This window comes from Acomys minous, assembly GCF_964271855.1.
Source record: "Acomys minous genome assembly, chromosome: 8".
Taxonomy (NCBI): domain Eukaryota; kingdom Metazoa; phylum Chordata; class Mammalia; order Rodentia; family Muridae; genus Acomys; species Acomys minous.
Window position 1 is genome coordinate 36,970,775 of NC_140489.1, and position 23,023 is coordinate 36,993,797.

The following is a 23,023-nucleotide window of genomic DNA, read 5'->3' on the forward strand; positions in this document are numbered from 1 at the left end:
GTGTAGCCTTGGCTGTCCTGGACTCACTTTGTAGACTAGGCTGGCCTCGAACTCACAGCGATCCGCCTGACTCTGCCTCCCAAGTGCTGGGATTAAAGGCGTGTGCCATCATGCCCGGCTCTCTTTTTAATTTGGTGAGTTTTTAGTAAGTTTAGAATGTTATAATATGAACTTTCAAATTAACTAGTTGCTAAATGACATAATTTTGCTTGATAGGTGAATCTTTTCCATTTTTAGCCCATCTTTATATTTTTTTTTTTATCTTAAGAATTTCTTTAGTCCATCTTTCATCAATGGTTGTATTCAACCACTTCTGTGCCATCTCTGGTCCTGAGGATGCAATTCCTGCTAAATTGAAAGGGCAAACCCGACACCTGCCTATTTCAGGAGTTAATTACCACTAATGACAGGATAGTTTCTTGGAAAAGCACCACATTGAAAGGGGGACTTTCAACTGTACCTGGTAAAATTCCAATGCTCACTGGGGTCAACTTGGGGACTCCTGGCACTACTGAAAGGCAAGGAGCTACTTCTGGCCTGTGCTGTTGCTGCTGGTTAACAGCTGTGCATCCTCAGGGCTCCCTGATTAAGACCTCTGGCCTCACCACTCCGGTGAAATAAGATACTGCTATGTTCTCATAATGTTTCTTGTGGCTTGCAAATGCATCTGGAACCAATGGACAGAGAACTTTCTCAATTTGATTTTGGCAATTTTCTTCTCACTTTCTTTTGTGGGGGGAGGGGATTGTTAGCACTAGGGGTTGAACCCAGGGCTTGAAGCATGGTAAAAGCATGTGCTCTACCACAGAGCTACAATATCAGCTCCTTTCTCTCCCCCAACCCCCAATACCAAGTGTCCTATTAGCCTGAACAATTTTTTTTTAACCCATAGGTGATAGGTTGAGGGTGAATTAGAAAACTGAATTGGGGAGAAGGGTAGTGATAAATTTTTGGAGGGGGGCAGGTGCACTAACAAAAAAACTCACAGACACCCTCCTTCAAGACGTCCAGTCCAATCAATCCCGGGTTCCCTGACTTGGACAGGGACTGGGCGCCCCAGGAGGCAGCGAGCGGCGCTGGGCGAGCCGCTGCCCCCTCCCGAGAAGGAGGGTAAACCGGCAGCCCGGCTGCCACTGTGATTGTTACGCGTGTCCAACTTCACAGAGTGTAGGGCGTCGGGGTGCACCGGGGCCGCCGTCCAGCGCCAACCGCGGCTCGGCGCGGGCAGCAGCCGCTGCGAGCCGCCGCCCGCGGGGGAGGGGCGGCTGGCGCCCGCGTTCTCAGGCCCGGCGGCCGGCGGAAGGGCCCCGCACCGCGGAAGCGCGACCGCAGCTGGGGGGGAGGGGGGGGGAGAAGGAGGAGGGGGGGGCGAGATCAGCTGCTGGAGGAGGCGGAGCCTCGGGGGGAAGGGGAGGGAGGACGCGACAGTGAGGAAGCCGCGAACGCCGCCGCCGACCGTCTGCACACCTCGCTCCGTCTGCCATGGCTGGTTAAAGAAGCCTCCGGCTCGCCGCGCGCGGGGAGGGACGGGAGGGGAGCGACGGCCGGGCGTGCGGCCGAGGGAGGGGCGGCGGCGCGAGCTGCGGCGGCGGCGGTTCCAGCATGAAGAGGAGAGCTGGCCTGGGGGGCAGCATGAGGTCAGTGGTGGGCTTCTTGTCCCAGCGGGGCTTGCATGGGGACCCCCTGCTCACTCAGGACTTTCAGAGGAGACGCCTGCGGGGCTGCAGAAACCTCTACAAGAAGGACCTTCTCGGCCACTTCGGCTGTGTCAATGCCATTGAATTCTCCAACAATGGAGGCCAGTGGCTGGTCTCAGGTAAATCAACCCACTTCCTTCCCCTCCCCGCGCCTCCCGATCCCCTTCCAGCTGCCCCCTGCCCTTCCCCGCCACCCGCCTGCTGCCCCGCGTCCCCACCCCCGCCCTTCTCAACCCCTCTCCAGCGGTGGGAAGATTTGGTGTGAAATTAATACCATTGCAGGGGGAGGGAGGGAGGGAGGGAGGGGGAGGGAAGGAAAGGATGTCTTATATATATATAAAGACCTAAAATGGTTGACAGGTCTTTAATGCGCTTTATCCCAAGTGCAAAGTGGTCCCTCCAGATGCCTGCCCCACAAGTGTGGGTCGGGGAGGGGGGGGCGAGGTTACGGCTTGACTAAGTTGGATGGCAAACTCTTCCTCTGCGTAGTTTAAAAGGTGTGGGGGGCATGGGGGGGGCTCGCAGCGGGGAGAGGCCGAGGCGCGCCAGAGGCCAGGGGAAGCTCGAGCCCCAGTCCTCCGTGTCTTGGGGAAAAAAGGGGCCTGGGAGCCGAAGGCCGGTGGTGACAGGGCGGGACACCGGGGGGCCAGCAGGCTTGGGCGGGTGGTGAGTGGCGGCTGGGAGGCGTCTCCTCCCACCCCCCCTCCCGCGGCCTCTCTTAGGGCCCAGTCCCATCTCCCTTCACGCAGCCTCTTCCGCGTCTTGTTTTTATTATGGTTCCGAGGGCTGTGGAGACCGGGGGGGGGGGGTTGGGGGGACCCCAGCCTGAACTTGGATGCGCTGCTCCAGAGGCAAGGGGTTCGGGACGACCCCCGAGAGACTCGCTTGCGGGAGGGCGGGCCCAGCACCCTTTAACGTCCGCGGCTCCTGTTGCAGGGCTGTTCGCCTCCCCCACCCCGGGCCTACTTGCCTCCAGGGTATCCCCGCCGGGGTGGGGAAAGTGGTGCAATCGAGGCCGGGGCTCCGGCCGGGCGGTGTAGGCCTTGCTCTCCCGGGGCTCTTAGCGACAGGCAACTGAATCGATAGCCTATTGCTCCCGGGGAGGCCCGGCCGGAGCGGCGGCGGCGGCGCCGCCGCCTGCGTGTAAACCGCGGCCCGGGTCGCTGGCTGCGGCCGGCTCCTCCCTGGGGTCGTGGCCCCGGGTGAGGGCGGGTGGGGCTGGGCTCTTGCTGGGGAAGGGGCGGCTCCCAGAAACCGGGCTGCACCACGAAGGGCCTAGACCAGTTCGGGCGTTCCCGCCTGCCTCCTCCCTCCACTGCTTTTCCTACGCTGAGAGGGTTGAAGGGGAGCCCAGCACTGGACGCGGCGCTTACTTCATCCAGGTGGATCCCCGGAATGCTTTTCTAATTTGCGTCAGTGGGCTGCTCTCCAGAAACTTCGGCCAAAGCCTCTGTCTTCGAAAGTAACAGGCGGAAGTGACACCATGAGTATGGTCCAGTTTGTAGGTAGCAGAGATGAGAGGTCTGTGATTGTTTCACGACAAACCGGGTATTTCTCCACAACTGGCCTCACCTTTTCACAGCAGCAGATCGGTTTCCCCTTGCAGAGCTTGGACCTTAGATGACCGCCCCCCTCCCCAAAGAAACCTGGCAGACCTTACTTTAAAAAGGAAGCTTCCTTCCACCAACCACGGCGTTGAATTTTACCTAATACATTTCAAGTACAAAAATGGAGAAAGAACCCCTCCTTGAAGGCTGTTTCTGTGTTTGTAATACAACTCTCTCTTGAGATTAATGTATTACAACAGAGGCTCGGAGACACAGTCTGTACCAACGGAATGAGGGAGTGAGGTACCCTTACAATGAGCTAATTAATCATAAATGATCAGGCATTGCCCCAGCTTAACACACCTTCAGCATAAACATGAAATATAATGTACATGCCACAGTGTTCTCCCGTTTAAAGTTAATGCATTTTACTTTTTTTGTTTGTTTGTTTGTTTTTTGAGACAGATTTTTCTCTCTGTAGACCAGGCTGGCCTCCAACTTAGTGATCCTCCTGCCTCCACTCAGATTAAAGGTGTACTCCAGCACCACCCTGTACATTGTATACTTAATCTTAACTAAAAGGCAGAGAAGTAGAGAAGTAATAGTTAATACATTTAAAAAAAATATGTCAGAAGGGCCACAGAACAGTATGTACTCGAAGTGTTAAATTCTGTGATCCTTACCTGAAGGGCCTTTCGCTTTTGTTTTGGCTACAGGGTCTTGCTGTGCAACCCATGCCGCCTCTACATCCTCTATATCTTATCTCTAGTCTTGGCCAATTTCTTTTTAATTTTTGTTTGAGACGATGTAGTTTCAGTTGGGCCTGAACTTAGTACTCCACTAAGAATGACCTTGAACTCCTAACCGTGCTGTCTCTACCTCCCTGATCTGAGCTTTGTTTCTTTTCGGTTTTAGGAGACAGGGAGGGTCTCACACTGTTACTATTGTGTGTGTGTGTGTGTGTGTGTGTGTGTGTGTGTGTGTGTGTGTGTCTCCCAGGCTGTTGTGGAAACCACACTGATATTTTGGCTGGCCCCAGGTGCCCTACCTTCTAGAGTGTTGGGACTGTAGGTGGGGGAAGCCATCATGCCAGGCTCTTATTTTCAGTTTAGAAAAGGAGGGCTGGTTGCATAGCACAAGTTCTGGTTTTAGGTGTCCGGTTCCTTTTCTAGTCCTGAGTTATCCATCTGTCGCAGTCAGTACTTCCTGGGTTCCAGCTCCGCTGCCCTCCCCCATCACTCCTCCTAGCTCTCTTCTTCCTGGTTTTTGTTTGTTTGTTTGTTTTTGTTTGTTTTTATCTACTCCTGCCTTTGCTCTTAGTCTTTCCAGCAGTCAGTTCTATTGGCCCTTCCGGTTTGAGACATAATGATTTATTCCCAGAACACAAATTTTGGTTAAAGGCAACTCACCTTGCATTATGAGAACAGCTTGTGTTAACACAATTCTTCCTGCTTGCTTTTGACAAGGAAGCCCCCGTGGGGATTCATAAGACACCATAACTTGTTAAAGCTAATTAAAAAATAAGTTTTCCCTTGAGAAGGCCTTCAGTGATCTTTTCAGATTTAAAACTATTCATAGTGTCGTTTTTACATGCTTTTTTTCCTCTGGATTGTTGAGACAGGGTCACATAGCCCAGGCTGTAGCTGAGGTTGACCTGTGACCTAACTCCTTGTTCCTCCTGCTTCCACCCCAGGGGTTCTGGGATTACAGCCGGGAGAACACACCCCTTGGTGATATTTTCCTACCTGTGACTGTCCCTTACTAAAACAGTTATCACCTGAGGGGTAATTACACACTAGTGTGAGCCTGGTGATCTGTTCCCAGTATGGTGGATATCAGACTCTAGGAGTTCTCTTGTACATCTTGGTTTTTTGCCTTGCTTTGGATTGGTAAAAGCCTCTAGCACAAAGTGATATCCCTGACAGAGTGCCTGTAATTGATTGTTTTCATTTGCCAATAGTGTGGGCAGGCCCACATTTTGTAACTGATACACAGGATTTGACAGAATTAAGGCCTAGGACAGGAATATTTGTGTGATTCCTGTGGCCATATGAAGAATTATTGCTTAAGGACACATCACTCTCTTGTCCTAACAGTTAGTTTGTCTTCCAGGGTGTGGTGAGGCTTCTAGTTACAAATGTAAGTTTGAGGAAATCAGGATGAAAAAAGTACTCCGCTCTGATAGCAAGGGAGATACTGGTTGATACTTTAAATTATTTGACATTTCATTAAGAAAATTTTTTTTCGTAATATATTTTTATTTATGTGCATTGGTGTTTTTGCTTGCATGTGTGTCTGGGTGATGGTGTTAGATCTTGGAGTTAAAGACAGTTGTAAGCTGCCCTGTGGGTACTGGGCATTGAACAGTCAGTGCTCTTAACTGCTGAGCTCTCTCTCCAGCCCAAATTTTTATTTATTTGTTTTAATGTATATAGTTGGTTTGTGTGCATGTATGTCTATATACCATGTCTATGTCTGGTACCCTCAGAGCTCTTTGGATTGGAGTTACAGGTGGTTGTGAGCCACTATGTAGTGCTAGGAATAGGACCCAGGTCCCTTGGAAGAGAAGCCAGTGCTCTTAACTGCTGAGACATCTGTCTAGTGTTTTTTTTTTTTTTTTAGATTTATTTATTATGTATACAGCATTCTGCCTGCAGGCCAGAAGAAATGGTTGTGAGACACCATGTGGTTGCTGGGAATTGAACTCATGACCTTTGGAAGAGCAGTGTGCTCTTAACCTCTGAGCCATCTCTCTATCCCCCATTGTCTAGTCTTATTTGACACTTGTAGTGGTGGAAAGTGGCCATGCTGATACACACTTGAAATTTCATCTGCTTGGGAGGTTAAAGTAGGAGAAAGTGGACAGTTCGGGTAATTTAGCAAGAGCCTTTACCTAAAAAAATGGAAAAAAAAAAGATTTAGCTATATGTACATATATAGGGTGATTAGCCTAGTTTCTTGAGATCACTGTTCAAGTCTCATCTTCCTGTCTCCACCTCCCCAATACTAGGATTACAGGTGTGTGCTTCAACCATGGCTGCTCTTAAGGAAAATTAAAATATTGTCATCAAAAAAGTTACTTTTATTACTCTTTATTATTCACCAGGAAACAGTATTGCTATGATACCATGCGAGCAGTGTGTATTGAGGGACATGTAGTTAAAAATCATTGCTAGGCCACTTGGACCTGTGATTTACAATACTGAGAGCATCTGTGCCTCTGATTTCCTGCTTTGTACAGTGGGAAGACCAGGGCCTACCTGAAGGATTGTTGTGAGACTTGATGCAAAGTAGATGTGGGATGTTGAACAGAATGCAAGCATTGGATAATAAGACATGTTTGTTTTCTTAACTTTTTGGTGCTTATATGGTGTCACTATTGTTGCCAATTTGTTCTAACACTGTTGGTAATAGACCTGCAAATTGGGCAGATAGTATGGTTTTGTGACATTGTTGTTATTGTTGTTGCTGTGCTCGAGATTGAACTCAAGTTCTGGGCACTCCAGGCAAGTGTCTTACCACTGAACTGTATCCTTAGCCTTTAGTGGATTGTTTGGTTTTTTGAGACAGGGTCTCAACATGTATCCTTGGCTGGCCTTGAACCTAGACCAAGCTGGCTGAACTTGCAAAGATCTACCTTCCTCTGCCTCTTGAGTGCTGGGATTAACGTCGTGCGCCACCATGCCTGGCAGCCCTTAGTATTTGTTTTTGAGATATATCACTCTCACACTGGCCTTAAACTCTGGATCCTTCTGCCTTGCCTCCAAAGTGCTGGAATTAGAAGTGTGACTAGTTCTATGACTTTGTGAAATGAAGAGGCAGTGTGATATGAAAAGCACCAGGGATAGGGTGAGATGTGATTTGAAGTTAGAAGTCTTAGCAGTCACAGATTGTGTGAGTTTAGGTAAAGTGCTTCATTATTCATTCATAAAATAAGGGTAATAGATTGCCCTAACTGTAAGGCAGATGATAATGAATGGTCGGTGATTTTGCTATGCATGAAAGAGCGGAGGCTGGGGATGTACTTCAGTTGACAGACCAGAGGCTTGTTAGCAGGCACTGAACCTTGGCTCTGATCACCAGCACCACATAAACCTGGCACTGGACAAAATAATATATAAGCCAGCAGTGGTGGCACATGCCTTTAATTTCAGCACTTGGGAGGCAGAGGCAGATGGATTGCTGTGAGTTCAAGGCCAGCCTGGTCTACAAAGTGAGTCCAGCACAGCCAGGGCTACACACAGAGAAAAAACCCTGTCTCAAAAAAACCAAACAAGGCCAGGCATGGTGGCGCACGCCTTTAATCCCAGCACTCGGGAGGCAGAGGCAGGCGGATCGCTGTGAGTTCAAGGCTAGCCTGGTCTACAAAGTGAGGCCAGCACAGCCAGGGCTAACACAGAGAGACCCTGTCTTGAAAAACAAAACAAACAAACAAACAAAAAAAAACCCCAAACAACTACAACAAAAAGTTGTCAGGGTGGTTCATGCCTGTGATCCTCGTACTTGAGAAGTAGAGGCAGGAGGATCAGAAACTTAAGGCTGCACAGTGAAGTGGAGGCCAGTCTAGGCTCATGTTTCCAAAAGGAAAAAAAGCAAACCTGTAAAAGAGCACATAAGCTACAGCAAAGCGCACCCACATAGTTAAAGGCTAAATCTAGGATATTCCCTTCTTAGTACTCTATAGCCTTCTTAATATCATTAGGATTCTTTACAAGAAGCACTCATCCCTTTAATAACACACACACACACACACAACACACACACACACACACACAGGAACTAATAATAAAGCATAAGCTAGACTTTAGAAAGTAAGGTTTACAGCTGGATAGATGGTTCAGTGATTGAAAGCACTGTCTGCTCTTTGCAGAAAACCTGGGTTCAGTTCCTAGTACCCACATGGCTACTTAGAATTGTTCATAACTCAGGATGATGTGAGTAGCTTCCAAGTTGAACGTCTTTGAGATTTTTTTTTTGGAAGACCAGTCTGTGTCTGGCATGGATTATATAATTGCTATTATATGTATGTATGTATATATGCATACACATCTACAGTTATTTGAGACAGGGTTTCTGTGCAGCCTTGGCTGTCCTGGACTCTTCTGTAGACCAGGCTGGCCTCGAACTCACATTGATCCACCTGCCTCTGCCTCCCAAGTGCTGGGATTAAAGGCGTGTGCCACCACTCCCAGCTTATATCTTACTTTTATTAATTTTATGTGTATGGGTGTTTTGCTGCATGTATGTGTCTGTACCACTTGTGCCTGGTGCACATAGGCCAGAAGAGGGAGTCGGCTCTCCTCAACTGGAGGTACAGATGCTGTGAGCCACCTGTAGGTGCTGGGAAAGAAACATAGTCCTCTGGAAGATCATCCAGTGCTCATAACTGCTGAGCCACCTCTCTAGCGTCTCTTATATTTTATAACTGTAAAGGTTTATGTAAACAGAATCTTAGCAGTTGAAAAAAAGGGTTTCTGTTCTTTGCTAATGAGAGTTTACTGTAATATTTTCCCTTCATTAAAGTCTGAGGCATTGGACTCTGTAGAGCTAGCACATTAGTAGCCCATATGTATTAAGTTTTATATTTCAGTGAGATTATTCTTATTTCATTCTGCTACTTATGACTAAATGTTAAGAAAAGTACTTTCAGAAGCTTTTCATGTAGCAGCTGTGCTGTTCCAAAGTGAAGAGTTGTGAATGGGGAAAGACATTTAGTTGTTATAGTCATAATATGTTATAAAGGGAGATAGCTATTCATTTACATGGACTGCCAGCATCATCGGTTATAGGAATCTGTAGTTACAGAGAGAGACTGAGTTGCCTTTGATGATGTCATTTGTGCTCTGTCCCTCCTCATCCATGTAGTGAGGTCAGCAGTATCTTGTGGGGTTGGGATGAAGACTGGATGAGCTGACACGGGGGCCTAGTCCTGGCTCTTGTCTAGGGGTCCTGCTGCTGCTACAGTTGCTGTTTTATTTGCACCTCACAAATGAACAAAAACAAAGACCTGTTCCAGTAGTGTCAAGCTCTCTAAGTGGGTTACTTTGCCAGTGTGGTCTATCTGTAGTTTCATTGTCCTCAACATAATTGTTTGTATTAAATTGGTGGTGTCCCATAACGGGAGATTTTACAGGATTGGGAGGTCTCTCCAACTGAGTCTCCAGTGTGAAGCTGAGCTATACTTCTTTCTTTGGAAGGTCTTGTTTCCTTCCTAGACTATTACTCAAGAAGAGGAGTTTGTTTTCATTCTTAAGGCTGGTTTTATGAAGTCCAGGTAAGCATTGAACTCACTATGCAGCTGAGAATGGCCTTGAATATATGACCCTCCTCTTACCTCGTAAGTGCTGGGATTATGGATACAGGCCATCACACACTGCTCAGGGTTCTTTGTTTGTTTGTTTGTTTAAATATACATGCCTGCCAAAATTACACTACAAAGCTTTTTTTTTTTAAATCCCTTTCTTTTTTTTTTTTTTTTTTGAGACAAGGTTTCTCTGTGTAGCCTTGGCTGTCCTAGACGCTTTGTAGACCAGGCTGGCCTCGAACTCACAGCAATCCGCCTGCCTCTGCCTCCCGAGTGCTGGGATTAAAGGCGTGCGCCACCACGCCCGGCCTTTAAATCCCTTTCAAGTCTTTATCTAAACTCTAGTTGTTTCACTTGGCCTCACACTTAGTTTGAACCCCTGAGGATTGCCTTTCCTAGCCTGAGGTAAGTTGACTGGCTTAGTAACAATACTTTAAGAGTTATTTTGCAAGCTGTGCAGTGGTGGCGCGTGCCTTTAATCCCAACACTTCGGAGGCAGAAGCAGGTCTACAAAGCAAGTTCCAGGACAGCTAGTGATGTTGTCACATGGAGAAACCATGTCTAGATAACCAAAAAAAAAAAAAAAAAAGAAAAGAAAGAAAAGTTATTTTGCAGCCGGGCATGTTGATGCACGCCTTTAATCTCTGCATTCAGGGAAGCAGCAGCAGCCAAATTGCTTTGAGTTTAAGGCCAGCCTGGTCTATAAAGCAAGTCCAGGATAGCCAAGCCAAAAAAGAAAAGTAAAAGTTATTTTGCATATGTGCATGCATGTGTTTTCTCTTTCCACCTCTATATGGTTCCCGGGGATTGAACTCATGTCTCCAGGCTTGCGCAACAAGTATCTTTACCCACGGATCCATCTCCTGTCGCACTTTATTACTTTTTACTATAACGGGTTCTGACAAAAACAATTGAAATTTGGATGTTTGGCAGCTTTTGTTTTAGTCTCAGAGTGTTAAAATACTGTTTATTCTTCCTACATTAATTAATACAGTTACCAGCTAGTCCTTCAGTGACAGACACAGAGGGATTCTGGTGTTTTTGTTTTAAAGATTTATTTATTATTATGTACACAGTGCTCTGTCTGTATGTACACCTGCGTGCCACAGAGAGCACATTATAGATGTTTGTGAGCCACCAGGTGGTTGGTTGCTGGGAATTGAACTCAGGACCTCTGGAAGAACAATCAGTGTTCTTCTAAGCAAACTTTATGGTGCTAAATTTTTCTTTGCAAAGAGTTTTGTGAAAATGTAGGCAGGCAGCGATCTTATATACAGAAATAAAACCATAAACTGCTCACAAGGTGTGGCTGGAGTATCTGGTGGAATTAGAAGGACTTAGTTCCCTACATTAGAAGAGTTGAGACTGGAAAGAACAATGGCCTTGTGGTCTGGGAGTGCTGACCCTGCAGCAGCCGCTATCTTACTAACTCCTCCATGGATCCTTACTGTTTAGGCGCCGAAAAAACTCTTTTCTGTGTCTAGCTTTTGTTCTGCTGAATGTTAACGACTCTATGCTTGACTTGTGTAATTCAAAAAGATATTTTCAGTAGTTATCAGAATATGACAGTTAAGAGAATCCTCCCATCCACTTCTTGTTTTTGTGTATTTTGAGACAGTCTCACTTTGTTGCCTGGGTTGGTCTTGGACTCATGTATCTAGCTGCCCCTGCCTCTTCAATACTGGGACTAAATCTGTGTGCCTTAGAAATTTTTTTTTGTGTGTGTGTGGTAGTACATGGCTTTAATCCTAGCACTTGGGAGGCAGAGGCAGGGGGATTGATGTAAGTTCAAGGCCAGCCTGGTCTACAGAGTGAGTTTCAGGACAGCCAGAGCTACACAGGGAAACTCTGTTTCGACCCCCCCCCCCAAATTGTGTGCATATGTGAATGTGGGCACCCAAGTGTCATGACATGCATGCAGAGGGCAGAAACATCTCTTGGAAATCAGTTCTTTCCTGCTGCTTTCGAGGATTTGGTGATTGAACTCAGTTGTCATCAGGTTTTTGTGAAAGCGTTTTTACTTGCTGAACCACCTTGCCCATCTATATTTTGTTTGGTGTGTGTGTGTGTGTGTGTGTGTGTGTGTGTGTGTGTGTGTGTTGGGGGCAGGAGTGGGGTTGGGGGTTGAAGCCACTGTCTCTCATGTATGCCTGGCAAGGATTCTTTCATTGAGCCCTACCTGCTTTAGTTATAATTTTTGCAAATATTTGCTAATCTGATTTAAAGAAAATGTAATTCTTTGGGGCTGGCTGGCATGAAGGCCCAGTGGTTAGGACCCAGTTCAGTTTCCGACACCCACATCAGGCAGCTTCCAACCCCCTGTAACTCCAGCTCAAGAGGATCTGACACTCTTTTCTGGCTTCTGCTAGTACCTGTATAAATGTGGCATACAAATGCACACACAACACTTAAATAAGAATAAAATAAAGAGAAAAATTCTTCCTACTTTGGATGAGTAATGTTAATGGCTGGAACATATTTTTAGTTTTTTTTTTTTTGATATGTGTGTGCACTTTTTTTTTTTTTGAGCCAGCATCTTGTGTAGCCCAGGCTGCCTTCAGACTATATTTATAGCTGAGGTTGGCCTTAAATTCCTGATCCTCTTGCTCTCATCTCCTGAGTGCTAGGAGTGGATTGTATGGTGGCATGGATATGAATAGTCCCCACAGGCTTACCATATATTTGAATATTTAGTTCCCAGTTTGGGAAGAATGTCTGGGAAGAGTGAGGAAGAGTGTGTCACCTGGGTAGGCCTTGTGATTCCCAGTCTTCCTCTCACTGTCTTGTGGTTATGGATCAAGATGTGAGCACTCTGCTGTTTCTTTGCTCTGTCATCATGGGCTCTGAAACTAAGTAAGCCAAACCAAATGCTTTCTTTTATAAAGTAGGACATGTGCGTACAGATAGGCATCACGGCTGCCCACTATGCCCTTCATTTGGGGCAGGGTCTCATTATGCAGCCCAGGCTGACCTCATACTCTATTTTTTCCTGTCAGCCTCCCTAGTGCTCATATATAGGTGTGTGCCACCATGCCAGTTCTATTTAAATTTTTTTTATTTTTAGGTGAGGTCTCATGAAGCTCATTCTGGCTTTGAGCTCACTATATAGCTAAAGCTGGGTCTTGAACTCCTAATCTTTTGTCTCTATTTCCTCAGGACTGGGATTACAGGCATATATCACCGTGCCCAGATTATGTATGCTTTTAAAAATTGGAATGAGGCCAACTCTATTTATTTTATAACATTTTTCTAATTAAATATTTTTTTCATATGTAATTGACTATTTTGAAGAATATTTTTCTTTTCACTTAGCACTGTTGCTGTTTGGAGACTGATGGTGGGTTATCCTATGCACAGTAGCAGTCTTCCTCCGAGCTTTTACTCAATATATGCCTTGGTACCTATAGTTCCCAATTGTAATAACCAAAAAAATGTCTGTAGATAGGTTCCCCTGCAGTGCCTGCTTACAGAGGCAAAAATCACTTGGATTAAAAAAAAAATTGCTATAAAACAAAATTCTCAAATTTTTGGTCTCAAGACTTTTTTACATTGAAATCATTGAAGGTCTCAGAAAAACTACAGTTTGAGTTATCACCTTTATGATTTTATTGCATTATAATAGAAAATGAGAAAGTTTAGATACACATTTAGAACAAGTATTAATAAACGTGTATGTGAGTGAGTGAGATTCTACTTGTTTATTTATCTTGGAGCTATTTTTAAGCTTTTGGTATGTAGCCCAGGCTAATCTAAAGCCTCACTTTTTATTCCCATAGGCTGGCCTTGAACTCAGGTTCTCCCACTTTAGCCCCCTGAGTGCTGGGATTATAGATAGGTGCTTTGTCATTACTCAGTCTTTTTTTTTTTTTTTTAATGTATATGAGTACCCTGTCTTCATGCACACCAGAAGAGGGTATCAGATCTCATTATAGATGGTTGTGAGCCACCATGTGGTTGCTAGGAATTGAACTCAGGACCTCTGGAAGAACAGCCAGTGCTCTTAACCTCTGAGCTATCTCTACAGCCCCCCATTATTCAATCTTAACTTTAATTTGTTTTGTTTTTCCAGTCAGGGTTTTCTTTTTGTAGCTTTGATTCACCTGGGACTCTCTCTGTAGACCAGGCTGGCCTTGAACCATCTGCCTCTGCCTGTCAAGTTATGGGATTCAAGGTATGAGCCACCTCCACCACCCAGCTAACTTTTTTCTTTTTAAGTTAGACTCTCATGTGTCCCAAGCTGCTTCTGCCTCCTGAGTATTAGCACTACAGAGATGTGCCACCATACCACGTTTATGCTGGGAATTAAACCCAGGGCTTCACGTATGCTAAACAAGCACTCTACCAACTGAACCACGCTGCTAGCCTTTAAAAATTTTTGCAAAAATTATTTACTTTTTTTTTTTTTCCAGAGTAAAGACAACTTGTAGGGCTTGATTCTCCCCTCCCGCTATCAGGCTTATTAGCAAGTGCCTTTATCCACTGAGCCAGTTCACTGGCTCCTTAAACTAAAACATTTAAATCACTTTATTAGTATTGCCACAAATTTCATCAGAACTGTCTTTTAAAACATTAACAAGTAGTTGAGTTCACTGTGGCAAACACAAATTTTGTTGTTGTTTTTTGAGACAGAGTTTCTCTGTGTAATAGCCTTGGCTGTCCTGGACTCTTTGTAGACCAGGCTGGCCTCGAACTCACAGAGATCCGCCTGCCTCTGCCTCCTGAGTGCTGGGATTAAAGGCATGCACCACCACGCTCAGCGCAATACAAGCTTTTGAAAGTTCTTTTCACTTAAAAATTTGAATGTTATCACTGGCTATAGATAACTGCCTGTTATTTTGAGGTTACAGGCTTATCTTGTACATTTTGAGAAAATACTGACAAGTCCTTGAATATTGAAAACAATAGTTTGTCTGTTGCAGATTAAAAAAAAATGTTAGAAATAAAAAGACACCCAGGTGAGCATATGATGTAGAACTCACTGTTGTTGTATGTACTTGTGTATTATTGAGTACTTGGAATTTTAGCATAGTATTAGGATTCAATCCTGTGGTTGAAATTTGATTTCATTATTTTTACTGTTTCATCAAGGGCATGTTAAATGAAGATGGCATTTTTAAAATTTTCATTTTATTGCAAGTGATTATCAGTTAATTAATAAACTAATGAGGGATTGGACAGGTGCCTTCGGTTGAGAGCACTTACTGTTCTTGCAGAGGACCAGGGTTTGGTTTCTAGCACCACCTGTGGACTTACTATCATCTATAACTCTAGTTACAAGGAAGCTGACATCTTCTTACCTCTGAAGGGCACCAGACCACACACATGGTACTCATACATACCTCTAGGAAAAAGACTCATACATATAAAATTAGATGAGCATAAAATATGATAAAGAATACATTGATGGGGGCTGGAGAGATGGCTCAATGGTTAAGAGCACTGATTGCTCTTCCAGAGGTCAAGTTCAATTCCCAGCAACCACATGGTGGCTCACAACCATCTATAATATCATCTGATGCCCTCCTCTGGCATGCAGATGTACATACAGGCAGAGCACTGTGTACATAATAAATAAATAAATCTTAAAAAAAAAAAAAGAATACATTGATGACCAGTAAAATTTGTGTCATTGCTCCAATCAGCACTTGGGTAGCAGTGGATTTATTACCCATCATTACTTTCACAGTGTCAACACAATTTAAAAAGAAAATTTGCTGGTGAGGTGGCTCAGTGGCTAAAAGCCCTTGCTGTACAGGCCTGATGTCCTTAATTTGATTCCTGGAATCCACAGTGAGGAATCCCAAAATCCCAAAAGCTGTCCTCTGACCTTGTGGTAGTTAGAGTGAGAATGGCGTCATTGCTTTGGCCATAGTGTCACAGCAATAGAACAGTAACTAAGACAGGAGTTGGTACCTGTTGCTTTTACAGGCCTAGAGACACACACACACACACACACACACACACACACACACACACACACACACTCTCTCTCTCTCTCTCTCTCTCTCTCTCTCTGTGGTGCAGTGTACACTTTGGTTTAGGAAAGTGGGGCTTAATGAGCTGTCCTAGCGTGGAAGACAGTGGTGCTGACAGCGATAGACTACAAAGGCCCAGTTCAAGATTTCAGAGTGGAAAGATCTTAGCATCTGGACAAGAGACTATTCTTGTGATGATTTGGTAAATAATATGGCTGGTTTTTTGCCCTTGACCTGCCAGGTGTTAAACTGAAGAAGAGTTTTGGACTAATGTCATTGGCAGAGGAGATTTCAAGAGAACCTAGTATGAACTGTGCCCTGTGGTTATTAATAATCACTCTTAGGCAAATCTATAATGAAAAAGAACTAGTAGGGCAAAAAATGATAAATGTATAGTTTAGGAGAAAAAGAGCACCAGGAAATGTTTGTGTTTATTTTTGTTTGTTTTTTTTTCCAGACAGGGTTTCTCTGTGTAGCCTTGGCTTCTCCAGGACTAACTTTGTAGACCAGGCTAGCCTGGAACTCAGAAAGATCCACCTGCCTCTGCCTCCTGAGGTGTGCGCCACCACGCCTGGTGAGCACCAGGAAACAGTTCCAGGACAGCCTGATCTACACAAAACAAAAAACAAAACAACCCCCCCCCCCAATGTTAGAGCCAAGTCCTGAGCTCAAAGAGATGAGAAGTTTAAAGAAAGGCCTATTAACTAAATGGAATAAAGGAAATGGTGATTTCTGTCAAGGCCCCACCTAGCTGAAATGCCTAAGGAATCTCCTAAAGCAAGGTTACTCAACAAAGGCAAGCATCAAGTCAAAACTATGCAAATGTAATTCCTCCAGGGGTCTAGCTTCCATGCCAAACAAACAGAAGAGCTTGGCGGCTTTGACCTTCGTGCCTCTTGAGTGTGCAGCCAAGGATGCAGGCCTAAAGGAGTTGTGGAGTCGTATTCCACAGTTCAGGGAAGCTGCTGAGGCCAGCTGTGTGGCAGGGGTATCCCCGCGTAGAGGCCAGAGAGACCATTGAGTGAAGGTGAAGTCTGGATTCCACTGGGGGGACCAAGATGTTGGAGATGCCAGAGCTATGGGATACCTGACCAGGAGAACTGCAGTCAGCAGTCAGGAGGAGCCCGAGAGAGAGAAGTGTGCTGCAGCCAACAAAGCTGAAGGGAGTGGGATATCTGAAGACCCATCTAATAAGCCCTTTGATCACAGACACACAGGGTGGGGGTGGGGGTGAAGGTGTTCAGGACTTGGAGTTTGACCTGATAGATTTCAGTCTTGCTTTGGTCCAGTATTTCCTACCTGTGCCCCATTTTCCCTTCCCCATTTTCCCTTTTGGAATGGTAATGTATATTCTGTGCCACTATGTGTTGGAAGTATATAATCTCCCCCCCCCCCCCAGTGTAACAGTGAAGAGTTTGCCTTGGTGCACTCAGGAGGCAGGCAGATCTCTGTGAGTTCAAGGCCAGCCTGGTCTATGGAGTTCTAGGACAGCCAGGGATATACCTTATAGGGGGAGAAAAGAGTTTACCTTGAGTCTCAGAGGAGACTTAGGACTTGTAAATGGTTTTGAGACTGTAAAAGAGTATGCAGAATTTTGGAGTTGGACTGAATGTATTTTATATTACGTATGGTATGGCTATTGGCCTATGGGGACCAGGAACTGCAGTGCATTGTTTGAATGAGAATGGTCTCACAGGCTCATATATTTCAATGTTGGGTTCCCAGTTGGTGGGCTGTTCAGGAAGGATTAGGAGGTGTGGCTTTGTTGGAGGAGGTGTGTCACTGGAAGTGGGCTTTGAGGAAGCCCATGTCAGGTTCAGTCAATCTCTGCCTTGGGCTTGAGGATTAGATGTTAGCTTTCAGTTTCTGCTTCAGAGTCATGCCTGCCTGCCTGTTTCCACCTTCCTCACCATGATGGTCAAGGCCTCACCCTCTGAAACTGTAATCAAGTCACCAATTAAATGCTTTTTTATAGTGTGCCTCATGGTGTCTCTTCCTAGCAATAGAACAGTAACTAAGACAGCCCACTATACTCTTGAATGCTACTCACAACTTTTTTTAAAAAGCATACTAAAGCCGGGTGTGGTGGTGTACACCTATAATCCCAGCACTTGGGAGGCAGAGGCAGGCGGATCACTGTGAGTTCGAGGCCAGCCTGGTCTACAAAGTGAGAAGGCCACACAGAGAAGCCCTGTCTGGAAACCCCCCCCCCCAAAAAAAAGCATACTAAAATTGCAGGCTTATTGAAACATTACTTATATTATCAGCTATTTTAGAGGGTGAGGCAGGAAGATTTCTAAGAGTTCTCTAGGCCAGTCATCTTAGTGAGACCCTGTCAAGTGCAAAAGAGCTGGTGACGTAGCTTAGTGTCGAGTTGTTTGTCTAACACCCTCAGGCCTTGGGTTCAACCTTTAGAATACCCAAAAGGAAGAAAGAAAAACTATTTTGGCTTTACAGATTTTCTGAAGTCCACCAACACACACTTTGAAACCAGCTGTCCTGAAGCACATTATGATAGCATTATATGTTGTTAAACATCTATGTTAATACTCAGGAGGCAGAGACAGGCAGATCTTTGTGAGTTTGAGACCAGCCTGGTCTACAGAGTGATTCCAGGACAGCCAAGGCTACACAGAGAAACAAATACAACAATAACAAAAAAAATTCGTCAATTCTTGTTCTGCTTATCTTTTTTTGTGTATTCCTTGTAACTAGATCATCTTAGGAATGAATTTTTCCTTTAGAACATATCTTTAGAAATGTAATTTTGAACCAGTAAGTATGAATATTTTTGTATTTTAAAAATACATTGTATAGTTTGGTAAGGTGGTGTACGCCTGTAATCTTTGTCCTTGACAGGTAGAGGCAGGAACATCAGGAGTCCAAAACTAGCTTTAGCTGCATACTTAGTGTGAAGCTGATCTGGGATATGTGAGATTTTGTCTCAAAGAACCAGAAAAATAAAATACATTTGATATATATTACCAAGTAGTCCTCCAAAGCTGTCTGAACTACTTTATGTCTATTTTATTCTGAGATTCCAGCTGTTGCTGGGCATTATTTTATATGCACCTATTCAACCAGCATGTGGAAAATGATGCTATTTAATAAGTGCATTGTGGGCTGGAGAGATGGCTCAGAGGTTAAGAGTACTGTCTGTTCTTCCAAAGGTCCTGTGTTCAATTCCCAGCAACCACATAGTGGCTCATAACCATCTACAGTGAGATACGGTGCCCTCTTCTGGCAGGCAGGCACACATGCAAGCAGAATATGTATAAATAATAAATAAACATTAAAAAAAATGCATTGTTGCTTAAATTTCCTAACAACTGCCCTTGATTACTAGTGAGGTCCCACAATTTTTTTTTAATCTTAAACTTTGGCTATTGTGTAGTCTTCCTTTAGTCTGATTACAGTGTGTGCACCTGATTATTTTGTAACTGTTAACTTTGTTAAAATAGTTTTCCTGTGCCTTCTGAGACTATCCCGTACTTAAAGTGTTTGCATTTGGGAGTCTCTGCCTCAGATGAGAGGCTCTCTCTTGAGGTAGTGAAGCTGGCTGGTAATTTTTTTCTAAATTCCAGAAGTTTAAACTCTGCATTTAAAATTTTTATCATATTTAACTCATAACTCATTCTGTTATTTAGCTTTTTCTTCAAAATTTGCCCTGTTGATCCCCTTTGTGTACGCACATGTGTGAGTGCTCATGTGCACCTGCATATATGGAGCTGCAATTGCATGAGTGCTTGTGCCTGTGGAGACCAGAAGTCCATGTTGGGTGTATTCCCTAATCACTCTCCACCTTATTGTTTGAGAGAATCTTCTACTGAACCTAAGCTCACCAACTTGACAATGCTAGGCTGGCCAGCAAACTCCAAAATTGTCCTATCTCCACCTGCTGGGCACTGGGATTGCAGGTGTATGCCACTGTACGTGCTCCTAGCCCCAGCCCCACAAGCCATAACTTTATTGGTGGTATAAATAGTGCACATTTCAAACCAAGCTATAATTCCACTCTCCCACCCTCTTTGGCAGGGTCTCACTGTGTAGCCCTGGCTGGAGCCTGGAATGCACACACTGTTGTAGATCAGGTTAGCCTTGAATTCAGAGATCCCTCTGTCTTTGCCTGGCATTAAAGGCGTGCACCACACTCCTGGTTTGTAATTTTCCTTTTGCAAAGTGGAACAAAAGAGTCCTTGTTTTAAGAGAGTGACATTGTTAATTCCATAATAGCATTTATAGGATCCCCATTGTTGCTTTTTCAGAGCTGGCATGGCCTTTGCATTCAACACCTTTACTTGCGAGTTGACCAATTCTGTATTTAACTTCCACATCTGTTAACAGCAACCATTTTCTCATTTTGTGCAGTTGGGAGTCTATTTTCTTGAATGTCTAAAATACTTTAACCTTGTCTGTCAGCAGTTGCCAACTGTGAGTGCTGAGATAAATCTTTAATGCTGGCTTCTCACAAAGCTGTAGGTATCTGGAGCTGGGCTCCTGTAAACATCTGGTTTTGTGATGACAAAAACACTACACGGATTAGAATTCCAAGTAGACCTCTAGCCACCCTAGAATCTGTGGGAGACGCGCTTGGGACATACCTTCCTTTCATTCCCTTGGCTGGTGCTTTTTTTATTTTTTGTTTATTTTTATTTATTTTGCTTTTTTGAGACAGGGTTTCTCTGTGTAGCCCTGGCTATCCTGGAACTAGCTCTGTAGACTCGGCTGGCCTCAAACTCAAGAGAGCTGCCTGCCTCTGTTTCCCTAGTGCTGCGATTAAAGGTGTGCACCATCAACTGCCTGGCTATTGGCTATTTTTATTTATTTTTTAATGTAGGTGCTGGGGATTGAGCTCAGGTCCTCCTGCTGGCAAGGACTCTACTGACAGAACCATCTCTCCAAGCTCTCTAAGTTTATTCCCTTTAAAGTAGTACCGGAAAGGAAATCTTGTATTGCTATAGTCTATGAAGCTGTGAGTTTTGTTGTGCTAGTCTTTGTTGTTTGTTTTTGTTTTTGGTTTCTCTGTATAGCCTTGACTGTCCTGGGCTCACTTTGTAGACCAGGCTGGCCTCGAACTCACAGAGATGCACCTGCCTCTGCCTCCTGAGTGCTGGGATTGTAGGTGTGCATCGCTACTGCCTGGTTGTCTTTTTTTTTTTTTTCCTTACTACAGCTTAAACTACTATAACAGTTTCCCCACTGTCTAGAATCATCCAGTGATCCTTAGCAAAAGCAGGGACATATTGGACTTCAGTCCCCCCTTTTCCTCTAATTGGTGGGACTAGCTAGCTTGGCCTCTTTCCTATGTTTCCTCATGAGCAAAATGGGGCCATTGGAGAAAATGATCTCCCAGGGATCCCTCCAGCCCTGTTCTGTGAGTGGTGTGAGGAGGAAGAACATTTGAGCACTGTAGGTTTCTTTTGTTTCTGCCCAGGGATTAGACATTGTCTAGGACTGGGTGGGGTTTGGGTTGTAAAGCTGTAGCGTTACTGTATTCCAGGACTACTAGTTAGCTGCTTCTAGAGGAACCATTTTGCCATAGGGTCCTAGGTATCCAGTTAAAGCAGTGCTTTGATACCCACTGCTAGCAGTGCTCCAGGACAAGGCAAGCCTCATTCTGTTTTCTCTTTCCTGAGCTGAGTGAGGATCTCATTCTGTAGCCTAGGCTGGCTTCAAATTTTCTCGGTCCTCCTGCCTCCTGAATACAGGATTATAGGTATATATATGTCACCATGCCTAGCCCTTATTTCTTACCCCTTTGAAATGGGAATAATGTTGCTCTCTTACCTAGTTGGGGGATATGAAATAAAATTAGATACATTTATCTTTCAAAACATACTAGGTAAAGATAGGATGCTGGCCGAAGTTAGTACCTGTAATGTTATTCTACCCCAGGCTTAGTTTGTAGCCTAGGAATGCTTTAAAGTTTTTATCTTCCTGCCTCAGTTCCAGAGTAGTTCTAATTATAGGACTGTGCAGCAAGGCCTGGTTCCACCTCTGCAAACAGCGAAGTCCAGATGAAACCCATATGTTTTCAGTCCTGCTTGTACTTGCCATTTAATTCCCTGACCAATACTCCTGACTTAAAAAGTGCCATTGAATGCCAGCTGTGTGCCTTGGCAAATCACCCAACCTAGCTTACCTATGGACAAAGTCTACAAAAACTTGGGCAGGTGGTGTAGCTCAGCTGGTAGAGTGCTTGCCTAATGCCCTGGTACCTAGCTCCACACAAAATCTGGTGTCTTGTTGGTCACGTAACCGAGGCAAGATGATCAGGAGTTCAGGGTCATTTCAATTTTTAAAAATCTGGCCATTTAATCTGGCCAGTAGCTCTTCGTTGCCAATAGGCTGCACTGGGGTAAAGGAGCAGTCTGAAGCCAGAGCATCTGCATTCAGATCATTGGTTTTTTAGTGGCCTCTACTTGCCAACTGCTAGGATTGCAGGTGTGTGCTACTGCACTCAACTAATATTTTTGCTTTTAAAATGGGTATCATGTGATTCATAGTCTTATATTACCTAAGAGAATTTGAAAGACGGGGGCAAATTCTTAATAGAAATTAGGGTGTTTTGAGGTATGTAAGTCAATTTTATATATATATATATATATATATATATTTAAAGTGTATTTAGGTTTAGCATTCAAGGATACAATCCCTCCTGGAGGGGAAGGCAAGGTGGCAGGAGGGTGAAACAGTTGGTCAGATGGCACCACAGTCAAGAGAAGAGCAGTAAATGCTTGTTCAGTACCACCCACTTCAGAAATTCAGATTATTTCTCATTGTCTAGTTTTAGTGGTCCTTTATATCATTTGAATAGCGTATTAGAAAGCACCTGCAATCTTTTCCCTGCTTTGTTACTTGTTCTCTTGAATATGTAGTTCTTTTCCATTTTTCCATTCTTACCACTTTGAAGTGCCCCAATACCAGCCTAATAGAGTGGGCACTGTAATAATTTCCCACACAGTCACCTAGGCATGGCTGTGCAGGTGTGTAAGCAAAAACATGCAAGATAATCATGTTCAGTGCTACTTTCTCTTTCTTATTTTTGTTTTTCAAGACAGGATTTCTCTGTGTAGCCTTGGCTGTCTTGAACTCACTTTGTGGACCAGACTGGCCTCGAACGCATAGCCATCCTCTTGCCCCTGTCTCCCTGAGTGCCTTCACGCATCACGTCTGTCTCAGAGTTTACTTCCAAATTTTTTTTTATTTTTTAAAAAGATTTATTTGTTTATTATATACACAGTATTCTGCCTTCATGTACACCTACAGGCCAGAAGAGGGCATCAGATCACATCATAGATGGTTGTGAGCTACCATGTGGTTGCTGGGAGTTGAACTCAGGACCTCTGGAGGAGCAATCAGTGCTCTTAACCTCTGGATCATCTCTCCAGCTCAAGATTTTTATTTTTAAGCGTGTGTGTGTGTGTGTGTGTGTGTGTGTGTGTGTGTGTGTGTGTGTATGCTTTTGTACATGAGGGCATTGCCCAGGGAGGCCACAAG

The 23,023-nt window shown here is 44.6% G+C and overlaps 1 protein-coding gene across 3 annotated transcripts in view; it reads left to right on the plus strand.

Moving 5' to 3' along the window:
* Window positions 1–1,407: 1,407 nt before the first annotated feature.
* The window catches only part of DCAF5 (DDB1 and CUL4 associated factor 5), a 97,177-nt gene continuing 75,561 nt past the window's right edge, over window positions 1,408–23,023 (plus strand). For 2 of the 3 annotated variants that reach the window (XM_084792269.1, XM_084792270.1), the window contains exon 1: window positions 1,408–1,816. In XM_084792269.1, coding sequence (XP_084648395.1) covers window positions 1,603–1,816 — 214 coding nt within the window. In that variant the 5' untranslated portion in view covers window positions 1,408–1,602. The remainder of the gene's footprint in view (window positions 1,817–23,023) is intronic. The other variant, XM_084792271.1, reaches the window with a different exon arrangement.